Source organism: Glandiceps talaboti, chromosome 5 (assembly GCF_964340395.1).
Source record: "Glandiceps talaboti chromosome 5, keGlaTala1.1, whole genome shotgun sequence".
In the NCBI taxonomy this organism is placed as follows: domain Eukaryota; kingdom Metazoa; phylum Hemichordata; class Enteropneusta; family Spengelidae; genus Glandiceps; species Glandiceps talaboti.
In genome coordinates, this window is record NC_135553.1 from 20,416,232 (window position 1) to 20,429,609 (window position 13,378).

Consider the following 13,378-nt stretch of genomic DNA (forward strand, 5'->3'; position numbering starts at 1 on the left):
GTGTGTGTGTGTGTGTGTGTGTGTGTATGTGTGTGTGTGTGTGTGTGTGTGTGTGTGTGTGTGTGTGTGTGTGTGTGTGTGTGTAAACATTAAAGTAAAAACTTCCAGACCAATTGCCTTGGTATTTGGTGGGGACATTACATTTTGGAGTTTAGTTGGGAAATTGTTGAAATGAAAATAATCGCATCAGAGATGTGTGTTTTGGGTCAAAATTTTTTGATTTTTGGTCAAAAAACCCAAAATGTCTCTTTTTTTGTCAAAATTCTGTAATTCCAAAACTACACAGCAGATTGAGTTGAAATTTACTGGGCATGCATCTAGAGATGTGAAGATGAAGGTGAATTCACCACATGATGATTCCATTGGCAATATGGAAATTAGCTCTAAAAATCTAAATTTTGGTCAAATATTCAAATCTACATAGTGAATGGGGCTGAAACTTGGTGGGAATGCTTCTGGCGGTGTTATTCTGCAGTTACTTTTTAAACCATTTTGACACAACTGGCCCAAGCCACCATGACCATGCCCTTAGCAACAGTGAAATGATTATGCATATTAAGAACAGGGATGGGTAGGTATGTCAATAAAGATTTTTTAGATGTATGCAAATATGCCTAGCAACAATACCTCACCCATAGCAACAGCCAAATGATGATGTATATTGCAAAGATGAAACCTGGGATGGGTAGGTCAGTGAACGATTCTAAAAATGTAACCAAATATGCCTAGCAACAAGACCATGCCCACTGATGTAGCAACAGCCAAATACAGTTGTGCTATAACGCCATTGGCACTATTGTCTCCTCAAGGACTTTAACATGTGGTTACAACTACTTGTTTTAAATTGCTTTAATATTTTTTCATCCTGTAACTTTAAAAGTGGGATGTTGAATTAAACATTAATCATGGTTATACAGGTTTAGTGGAAAATTGGAGACTTAGACATCAAAGAGTGATTTCCCCCATGTGTTAGATTGACAGAAATGAATGTATAATGTGTCTATTTTGAATTGAACAGTGTGATAATGTATAATGTTGCTAAAATGGGACAATATCATCAATCTTCTGAAACTATTTCATAACACATCAAGTACATACTTAGTTTCATTTTATAATTCAACAACAGTCGAGCAAACTTGTTTCAATACTTTAAATATGACATACTGTAAGTCCTAACATGTAATAGTCTCTACTCAACTTAATTACTTTAATATTTTGTATCCATGGCAACAAATGATTATGGTATCTGACCCTTACATAACAATGATTTATAGATGTGACAATAATAAATTAGTAATCAGGAGAGGTTATTGAAGGAAGGCTTCAATCCAGCTTAGCTTGACAACACAAATGGAAAAACAGGAACATGTATGTTGCCAAACAATGACTGATTTGTGGTTTGACAAAAATAAATCTATTACATCTTAACTCTAATTGCTATGTCCTTTTTTGTGTGTACTCTTTAAAATTATCATACTGTATCACACTAATACTTGCACTAGTAATAAGTTATCGATCCTGTCATAGTCTCACTGGGTTTATACTTTTTTTATAGCTTGCTAGCTTTGCTGACAAATTTATACAAATATGCAAATATATGCAGTGATTTTAAAATAAATGGTACCCAAGATGATGGCATGACGCGACGTTGGATATTGATGGCATGACATTGGATATTGATGTGTTCTCCAAATCCCCTTGATTAAGTTGATCTGCCATTGTCGTAACTCAGTCCTTTCCATACCTACTACAAGTACATATATATAGCCTAGTTCCTATAATACTTTACAGTATTGTTACGATTTTACCTTTACTCACACAGTTGGTATCCACACTAGTACACATACAAATCTGCTTCTGGAGTAGTCCTTGTATTAATGTATTTGTAGTAGAAAAAAATGAAAGTGGTTCGCATGACAGAAATCATATGAAGTTCAATCTTTGTTATTTTGGAATATTGTGATGACAAGATTACTACATTCAGTTGACTATATGTTGGTGTAGTGGAAGTAAAAGATAACCTTTAAAGTTCAAAAGAAACAACTGCGATTTTTTTTTATAAATTCTGAAAGGCAGATAGTTTTAGGTATCACAGAAATACATGGAAAACAATTACCTTTCATTAATATTTTGAACTTAAAAAAATATTTAAAAACAGAACTACAATAGTTCCAACTGCAACTGTTTTACGGTGCTTACGGTATGTTCTCCGATTGAACGGAACACACCGTTTTAAACGGCCTATTATTAAAGCACCGCCGGGAACCAACGGACAGGAATCAAAGCGAGCTCTGCCCTTGACGCCGGAGTACGTACGAGTGTACGCCGTATAGAATTGGCTGATAATATTTCTGTGAGATTAAACGCTTACCCATCAGGATTTTACATTTTAGTGTTATTGCCCAAGGAAAAAAACACTACAAGAAAGACTATCATAATTAATAATTATACAGGTGATGGAGATGTAGTCACTGATACATTCATTGCTACAGTACAGCTGTGATCGTCTGATGTCAGGGATGTGTCACAGAAAATTTGTCGGGATGAACACATCTCGAGAAAACGTAAGTAAACATGTTACCTTTTGAGTAGAAGTCTTACTGCGAATTTACACAGTTGATGAACACAAAACCAACGGACAGGAATCAAAACAGCTTAGATGATAACTAATTAGTTCATGCTAGTCAGCAGGCAGGATGGAGAAACCACAGAAGGAGAAATCACAAGACGTACTGTCTGTGTTGACCTCTGTCAGGGTACGAGACACATCAATCTCTTTTCTGACGCGAATGAAATTGTTACATTCCTGATTATATGTTTTATTTAATTTTTATTCCTCATTTATTTGACCAAGTTATTGTTTTTCTCTGCTCAATTTACAATATGTGAAAAAATAAATTTGTGTCTCATGGCATTTTTTTTTTGTTATGTTCGAGGTTAGATCTTTCACTAAACATGCGCATGCGTACCTCCGTTACAACCGCCATTTTCAAAAGTCATAACAATTTCAACTAATTCTCGACAGCCGAAACATGATCAAAGTCAACCAAGATGACAAGGGCGAAGAACATTCTAAAGCCGAATTTTCGATGAATTCTGAAGCAAGCAGACTCGCAACGTTCAATGATTGGCCCTTCGACGAAAATTGCACTTGTACTCCTGATAAGGTCAATGATATTTTGGTTGATTTGTGTGTTCAATGCACTGCGCTTTTGTGCTACATTGTCAATGTCAGCTACACAGGGGCGTGTAATATTTCTTAGATTGCTGTTTTCCTGGTCTACAGACTAAATATGACAACCTTTCGACTATATATTCCTACCTGTAAGGAAAAATATTTCTACTGGTATAGAGATTGATACATTTGTAGCAGCAGGATTTGGTACGATATTTTCCTAAGAAAACGGTAATGTAAGCAATAATACGTGCCCGGTGTATACTGGTATCTGTTCATGGTTGATACGGTGTAAACGTTGTTATTATTGCATTGGTGTATGTAGATATGTACACACTCTATCCTCAGTAATATTCGGAAATCCATAAATTTCATGGCCAAACTTTTGGTCTGAACGGTCAACAGATAATCACTTGTGCTGTCTTACACGTGTGCTATATATAATGTGAACATACAAAGGACAAAATCAAAAACGAATTATCAGATTATCAATCTGTGACATGCCTATATGAAGCCTGAAGGGAGAAGTTTAACGTTAGAACAGTATCTACACATTGAAGGTGATTCATATTATCAGTTTTAACAGCTAGGGAGTTTAAACCTACCCCTGATTCCTAGCCTCTAACTTGAAATTGAATACACAATGTGTATCTACATTGTCCACTCTTCTCCATTCTTACCAACACTTAATTCAAATTACCAATTTTTTTTTCTCTCCAATTCTAACAAAGTTGACTGTTTTCTTATCTTCAATCTGCTGAACATGTTTAGATGGCGGCAGCAGGATTCTACCATTGCCCAACAGAACAAGAACCAGACCTTGTTAAATGTTTTGTGTGTTTCAAAGAACTTGATGGCTGGGAACCAAATGATGATCCATGGTAAGCAATTGTTAGATAAAAGTAGTACAATCACAGACAAGTAATGTTTACTCGAGGCTACGTTCCGACAATGGGAGAGGCCTTGTTGCCAAATCTGTTCTTACTTGTCTGTGGTACAATGTACTTCATTGAAGGTCTGTCACCTAGGAAGTGACAGTGCCAAGATCATCAGTGACAGAATCTCTGTTTCATCGCTTAGACTAAGTCTTACTTTGAGTACTTTAAATGATAGTAGAGCCATCAATAGACTGTAAGATACGTTGTGTTGTTCAGACCAACCAGGCTTCTAAACTTCTTAACTTCTTCTGGCTGATAGTGTGGCACGAATCATATTGCCAGACTAAGCCATCAAGAACTGCAATGCCACTGAAAGAACAGTCAGTGATTTCATCAGTTTATCAAGATATTATATTATCAAACGATTTAATCTGTGAAAATAATTGCCCTTCTTGATAAGCAATAGAAATCACAGTGTAAACAGAGATAGATTTATGCTAAATGATAATACAGGTATTTTTTTTAAAACGCTGTCTCTCATTTCATGATTTGTGAAATAAATTGTATACAGGGTACTGCAGTACTGCACAAACTACTAGAGTAAGTACCAGTAACCTCCCCCCCCCCCAAAAAAAAAAAAAAAAAAAAAAAAAAAATTCTTTCTGGTCAGGACATTTTGTCTAAAGTGTTATGACGATACAATTTTTTTTTTTTAATTGTCAAACCTTTCACCCAATCTACTATTTATGGAGGTTACTGTTCTTTTTATTTAGTATTTTAGAGCAAGTGTGTATGTGGGGCAGAAGTTCACGATTGGCTCTGCAGCTGTCTTCACTGAAGCAGCAATTAATGTAGGGAGGGTTATTTTTGTGTTTTCCCTCAGATCTGCAGACTGCATAAGCTGGATAAACACGTGAAAAAAAAAATCGACGCAGGAGTATTTAAGTGACCAGAAACAATTCCTATTTTTTGGGGCCTATTAGCAATTAGTGTAGAAGCTATCCATGGCTTTTTATCCTCTTCAATCTCTCTCTAACGTCTAGTCAAATGAATCTAATCAAGTGAAAATCTGCTAGCTTGACCACAAGCTGACAAAGTCATGTCAGTAGTAGTCCATCATATATTGACAGGGACTTGTAATTGGGTAATTCATTCACAAGAAAAACAGATCCTAATATGCAACTTAAGTTTACATCATAGCATGTGGATGTGATAACGTTATCAAGGGCCCAATTGCATTAAATACAGCTGTTGGTGGTGGTAATTTAAAATTTAAAATTTGATGTTGTTCTACATACATGGTACATACATACATACATACATACATACATACATACATACATACATACATACATACATACATACATACATACATACACCCAGTTGACTTACATGTGAGAGAGATCGAAGAAGATCAAAACTATGGATATCATAGAGGCTAAATAGCAATGCACTAACTTCATGTATTGTAAAACATGTTGCAAATAAAATGTCAGTGTGTTATTTCCAGCTGACTGACCTAGACTCAATTCATCAAATCACGTAAAGTACATGTACTACATGTAAGAGCAGAGGCCATGACTAGTATCACAGCTTTTGATCTTGTGGAATTTTGTGATTAAACTGTTTACATTGATTTTACCCTTGACATTCAGTGTCGAATGTGAATGTCAAACTTTCCCTGCTATTAACAGGTGACTTATTTTCTTGAAACATGACACAAAAAGAAGTTCACAAGGAAATAGATATAAGTGTATCTGATAACACGACTGACCCTAGTTTAAGCCCCCAAACATTTTTTTTGCATGCAAAAAGGTAAAACTGTAGCAAGTTACTTTTATTTCCCTGAACACCTTCATGCCTTTCCTTCATCTGTTCAAGTTGTCATCAATTTTTTAAAAAATTGTATTCCAAAGAGAAATTAGGTCTTTTTTGTAGACTGTAACAGTACAGTCTGCACAACGTGTTCGTCTACTAATAACTTATAATTGTCTTCACTTATCGAGTACTGGTACATCTTTTACACCTCATCAAACTCTCATGGAAGTATTCTGACCAACAAGTATCTCATCTTGGGGTTGAAGTAATTGTGAAAAATTTAAAGTAAAATAAAACAAAATTCCGACCTACCTACTCTATTTTTTTGAAGTCATGTTATCGTAAACAAACAACTATTTTTATTTTTTGCAGGCAAGAACATTTATCCCATTCAGGTCATTGTTCATTTCTTTCATTGAAAAAGAAAGGCGATGAAATGACATTGTCGGAATTCTTGAAACTAGAGTCACAAAGACAACAGAACAAACTTGTAAGTAAACTTTACAGACATGATGTTAAATATTATTAGTAATTGTGTTTGATTGGTAAATACCGGTGATTTGTAGCCTGGAGTGGAACTCAGTGTTTCCACTCACCAAATCGCAAAACACGAGAGAAAATCATGTTTGGCGAGAAGATTTTTGATCCAATCAGCCAAACTTGGCAACCTACTATGTTTTAACATGGTCAATGATGTATCCATAGTAAATATCAACAGCTTATCAGTGTCGGATTATATCACATCTTTTTTCTTATTACTACATAAATGGAAAGTGTCAAATCCTCAAATGAGTTCTTTGAATGATGTTTTTAGCTAATCTAGCCATGTACTATAAAACAGGACAGGATGGATTTGAATGATGTTTTAGTTAATCTAGCCATGTACTATAAAACTGGACAGGATGGATTTGAATGACATTTTAGCTAATCTAGCCATGTACTATAAAACAGGACAGGATGGATTTGAATGATGTTTTAGTTAATCTAGCCATGTACTATAAAACTGGACAGGATGGATTTGAATGACATTTTAGCTAATCTAGCCATGTACTATAAAACAGGACAGGATGGATTTGAATGATGTTTTAGCTAATCTAGCCATGTACTATAAAACAGGACAGGGTGGATTTGAAAGATGTTTTAGTTAATCTAGCCATATACTATAAAACAGGACAGGGTGGATTTGAAAGATGTTTTAGCTAATCTAGCCATATACTATAAAACAGGACAGGGTGGATTTGAAAGATGTTTTAGTTAATCTAGCCATATACTATAAAACAGGACAGGGTGGATTTGAAAGATGTTTTAGTTAATCTAGCCATGTACTATAAAACAGGACAGGGTGGATTTGAAAGACCAGTTGTTACCGGGAGCTATACTCCAATTTTGATGGAGGGCAATGTTTGTTTCAACATTAGTACAACTTGTTCACTAGCCTTGTACAGTGTCTAGTATGACAAATACATGTTTGTCACAACATTTTTGATGCCATCCCTGGGTTAACAGAAAGGTCTATTTCGTATTCCTACATGGTCCTTATAATATAACAGTAACAACAACACTCACGACCATACTAGTTGATAACATCTCCTCCTCCTCTCCCACACATACAGACATATACTCAAGAGTAAGCATTACCCCTTTAGAGTAATCCATTTTATTTTTAAGTTTCTCATGACCCTACTGTCCCAGATGCCCAGAGTCCACAACAGAAAAATCCCAACTGAACTTCTAGTGAGATGGCGACACAAGTTTGTAATCTGTTTGAAAATCATCATTTATAATTGCTGCAATTTGGGACTTCACTTAATCCAATGGTTCTTAGTTTCCAGCCGATTTTAATTGCCGTTTCTAAGGTATTCAGTATGTTTATAGTATCACCCAGTGTGTACCATACATACACACTTACCGAGTACTTCTTTATATATATATAAAAAAAAATCTTTTTCCTTGCTTTTCAGATGAAAATCACGGAAGCCAAAATAAAGGAATTCAAAGAACAATCGAAAGCAGTGAGAGAACAAATGGAATTACTGGCTTGATGATCATCACAAATTTATCTCAAGTGGGAATTTATGGGGAAACTGATATGGTCTGATCTCTTAGGTGTCATATGTGCTTCAACGAGTACAAGAACATAAAGTTGGAACTAAGAACAAAATATTTGAAAGTAGTAGTTCCAGTTACCTGAGGCTAATAATAGCTCCATCATATATACTACTCTAAGCAATTGCTGGATCTAGGCTGTCATTAATCATGTCTGACATTTCTAGTTGCAAGATCAACAGTATATGTCAAACCATTCTATATGGACATTATTTTCCTGAACTTTTCATAAATTCAGTTTGAACCGGTGTAATTATATTACTTTCCAATATTTTTCTTCATTTTGTAAATCAATGAGAAAATACTCATGACTTAAGGGGTTCCGTTGTTACTACTTATCTGTAATTTGTAGTGACAAGGCCCCTTATGTCACTCGTTATTTTTCTTGGTTAAAAGAAGAAAAATATTGCGGACTACAGTATAATTATCCAAATTCGCCATTGTTGTTTTTGAACAATATCAAGGCTCAAAATTAAATTTTTTTTCTTTGGTAGTCCCAGTGGGCTACCAATTTTGAACAGAAAGTGGTAGCCCAAGAATGGTGAGAAATAGTCCTATTAATAAGGCTATATTCCTGAACTGAAAACAGAGTTCCTGTATTGGAAATATGTGTGTTATTAAAATACTTTCATGTCCGTGGAATCTTCCAATGGTTCCATCCTTTAAATCATCACATAATTAGTGGTAGCCTGAGTGGGCTACCAGCTGCAAATTATGGTAGCCCCATGACAAGAATTGGTAGTCTGTGGACATGTGACTACTGTTAATTTCGAGCCATGAGTAGTTGGGGGTGGGGGTGGGGGGGTGGGGGGTGGGGGAGTGATACAGTGATACCACTGCCAAGACCTACGTATGGGTTATATTGTTTTCATACTTAAACTATGTCTGTCTCTAAAATTTACGTGTGTTGATTTCTTTTTTCACCACTCTGTTGATTTCCAGTTTTGAAGATTTTCAGTGTGTTAGACTATTGTAGATTTTGTAATCTGCTTCACAGAACATTTCAATCTGAGTTCCTTGTATATATATACACATTGTCATTTATCTGTACATTTACGTTGGCGATATCATGCAGTATCCACTTACACTGCCAAGTCATAATATTTTTGAGAGTAATGAGAGTGCATTTCCATGAACAATTTTCGCATGGGATCAACCTTACTCGTTGATCTTTGGAAGTATTTAGACATGTGTCTAGAAATATCAGTTTGTAATGACCTCAATATTTTGATAATACTCATTGCAGGACACTTATTAGATATTTGGGGACGATTGTACACAATGTCGCACAAGCTCAATAAATGAACTTCGTTCATTATAAGTAAATTTTAGTCAATATTCCAGTAGTAAATACAGGGCTTGTTATCATTGAAGGCATGAAAGTTTTTCAAAATTTGGTTAAAGGTGCAAAAAATGAAGTTTAGCAGTCACGTTGATGCCAGACCCCCCCCCCCCCCCCCCCCCCCCGAAAAAAGTTTGTTTATTGAGCTTGTGTGACATTGTGTGCAATTGTCTCTTAGTTTTTATCTTTTACATTTGGAATGTCATATGTTTGCTGATCAAAAAATGTTGTACTTCAACATACTCTGACTCTCAAAAATTTAGACAAATCTTGACAGGACAGTAATTTATTCTTCAAATAACTGCCACTGATTCAGTACTTGAAATATCGTCACAAAGTATACCGATAGTGTTTTTTTCACCATTTGCATTTCATATACAGTATGTGTTTACACTTTTGACTTTCAGTGTTGGATCTAAAAACAGTTTCATATCAAACTGATATATATATATTGTATTTTGTAAACCTGTGGGTTGTATGCATATTTTGATCATTGAGCAATGACAGGTATATGTATATACAAGTAAAACAAGTAACTTTCAAGGTCAGATTGTAAGATATGAGAGAATGAATGTTCATGGACTCTGGGTTCATATTTTTACTAATGAAAATTTCTACACACAGAGTCAAAAAACTTTCTTGGAAGCGAATCCAAAATTTGTGCTGACATCTTGTAAACATCGCCAGGGGTGTACTACAATGGGCTGATCTACTGAAGCCCACCACTTCAAACCTGATGGCAGGCATGGAGTGGAAGGGTCCCAGTACTATGCCAGCTGTTTATCTCAAGCTCACTGTAGTACACAGCATTATCAGCGAAAATTTCGGATTTGCTTTCAAGAAATTTTAGACTCTGTGAGTTGAAATTTCATTACTAAAACTGTAAGATATGTCGTATCATTGAACCCGAATTAGTCTTCTCTTTATGTGCTGGTTGATAGGGCAGTATGACACGATGTATCTTACAGTGTTGTGCAAGGTCTCCCTAAAAACAGAAATACTAGTTAATACAAGTTTTATCAACAGTTACTGCTATTTAACTAGCATAATTTAATATGCTAGCATGATATGTATCTTATGCACTTCTCACAAGTACTGCCAATTCCTATGCCATCTTTTTGTCTGTCTTCTTTGCTGTACACATTGTATAGTTTGTATTTTTTTATACTAATGACTTCTCTTTTATATACTGTTTAGTATTTTTTGTACTTTTCTACTTCACAAATCTACCGACACTGCCGTTTCTACTCACTTTGATGTTGTATTTAGTAGTTCTATGCCAATGAGAGTTCCGAGTTGAAAAATTTAGAGAAAATATATATAGATTGTATGTGAAATAAATCTTTTTAAACAATGAAAAGGAAGTCTGTCACAGTGTGTGGAATGTTGATTTATTTTTATGTATACACTATGTATGAATTCTCGGTACCTGCAATAGACTTTCAACCTCATTCTAGAGGATCAAAATGAAACAAGTACATGTAGGTTGACTTATTCTCACACATCAATACTAATGCATGGCGTAATGTACATGTTTGTCAACTAAGAAATCAAATGTTCGTTATTTTCACAACACACCTGACCTACCCGAATTCTCAGCTCCGACATCAAAAAATATTTTTTTTTTGCCCTCTCTTAATTTTGTGAGGTGCCCTCTATGGCAAGAATAAGCAAATATCTGGATTGTTGACATCATCTACAGTCATGGCAGCGACGATGACACTTGTTCATGAACAGAGCATTTCTTACATATGACAGAAGTTATTCAAGTAGGAGGCTGAGAACATGCCAAATTGTGTAGAGAAGCTGGGAAAGGGTTTGTTACCAGGAATCCAATAAAAAGAAGATAGAGAGGAGGAAAAGGAGAGGCAGAGAAATATGGAGAATATGATTTTTATTTTTTTTTTATAAATTGACCGACCGACCCATAGTTGCCATGAAAAAGTAATGAGAAACATAAAAAAAATAGGGTCACCCTTATGGGTATGTGAACATTTCTTAGAGCTGTCTTATCAGTTAATTAGATAAGTATAAATTGGTCAAAGTTAATGAAGAATTGAATTGAATTATTTTCTAAAAAGAATTCACGGTTTTATTATCCCGGTCACATGTACCAGCTAGTAATAAACCTCTGTATTTGGTATATCTACCAAGTTGCTTTTGTATCTACAGAAAATGAAATTATTAGTTTATAGAACTTGCCATGATTAGATTAAAAAAGAAAGAAAAAGAATTGTTTCTGGTCAGGACATTTTAACACAAATTCTTTTTTTTTTAATTCTCAACAAACCTGTCACTCAGTGTACTATTTATGACAGTTACGGTTCTTTTTATTTAGTTCTTTAGAGCAAGTGTGTATGTGGAGCAAATGTCATTTGCTTGTTCTTGATTGGCTCTGCAGTTGTCTTCACTGAAGTAGGGAGGGTTATTTTGTGTTTCCCCCTAGATCTGCACGGGCTAGACAAACATACACAAAAAAGACCGACATGAGGGTATTTTAGTGACCAGAAACAATTTATTTCTTTTTGGCCTTACTGGATATTGATATTATCAGTATATGATTTTCATTATCTGAGGTCACTTTTTAATGTGTCATCTTTTGATTGATCTAGCAAAAAAAATAAAATTCTTATCAACATTAGTTATTTGTATGCAAATCAGATTATGACGTGCATCTATTTATGGAATGAAAATGAGACTTCAAGTACAAGTTAATGACATCCTGTAATTGTTGATTTCCTTGCTATCTTTCCTCATTCATCATCAGCATCATCAGCATCATTATTATAAAACTTGGCACATTTCAGTATGATCTCACAGCTGATTAGCTTTCAATGCATAATTGTACAATATATTGCAGTAAATGTGGGTTTGATTGTAGCAGTCATATTAGGTACCGGAAATTGGAAGTCACTCAAGGTTGTTTAGCTAATTATGCCTTACTTGTGATTCCAATTCTCACCTACAAACATTCTTCATTCCAGTCAGTCTCAGCTCCAAAATAAATGGTTTTCAAATCTATGATAAATCTTGTTATTTTTGCTTATAAAAACTGAAAAGCTTAAAAAATCATGAATGCAATTGAAACCATATATATATATTGGAAGACACCTTTTTTTCCTTGAAAAAAAATAGTTTTGGATGAAATACTGCAACAATGGATTCATCTGAATATGAAATCATTATGTCCTGTTTCTAAGCTATTATCCTCATTCTTTATATATTTATTCTTTATTATATATATATATATATATATATATATATATATATATATATATATATATATATATATATATATATATATATATATAGTTTTGGTAGTACTGGAACTCTTTCTTGGGTGTAACTCGGAGTTTCACGCATATTGCGATCATCAGACACTCATCAGACACATCAGTGTCTGATGATCGCAATATGCGTGAAACTCCGAGTTACACCCAAGAAAGAGTTCCAGTACTACCAAAACTATTACGCTCTGCCACTGCGGTATAGAGCACTGTCTTAGCAGATTGATACTCATATATATATATATATATATATATATATATATATATATATATATATATATATAAATGACCAACATTGTTGATGTACAACAGTGCATCTCAGCTACACATTGCACAATTACATGATTTCTCATATTCTCGCACACAAATAAGACAATCTGTCACTTGAATATACTGGCAGGTAAAGGTGTGTGGGTGTCAATCTGATAAAAATCTGATGTAGTAAACTTGGTGCGATTTTTTATTTACCTTCTGCTTTTATTGTTCTGTGAGTGCCTTGCACTCTTTTCGAACCGAGCATTTTGAGGCACTGTACCGTGTACACACCTGTATGTTTCGTTGCATTGTGCATTCTCATTGGTTGAGTAAATCCACTCAGTCAGGGCTTGAGATTTGTACGAGAACTCCTATGGTATTGTGTCAGATGTAGGTATCAGACACTCACAGAACAAAAAAAGAACAAACAGCAAAAAAAGTAGGAGGGAAATATGGGAATCGTGTAGAGTTCACTACATCAGATTGGTGTGTAGGCTGTGTACTTGTATCTACCTGT

General features: G+C 34.8%; 1 protein-coding gene across 1 annotated transcript; it reads left to right on the top strand.

The window, feature by feature from the left end:
• The first annotated feature begins 2,457 nt into the window (after positions 1–2,457).
• LOC144435736 (baculoviral IAP repeat-containing protein 5-like) lies at positions 2,458–8,166 on the top strand. The gene is made up of 5 exons (XM_078124346.1): positions 2,458–2,564; positions 3,026–3,167; positions 3,947–4,056; positions 6,244–6,361; positions 7,833–8,166. The coding sequence occupies exons 2-5, from the start codon at positions 3,033–3,035 to the stop codon at positions 7,911–7,913; spliced, it is 444 nt and encodes a 147-aa protein (XP_077980472.1). The 5' UTR covers positions 2,458–2,564; positions 3,026–3,032; the 3' UTR covers positions 7,914–8,166.
• The last annotated feature ends 5,212 nt before the right edge of the window (positions 8,167–13,378 follow it).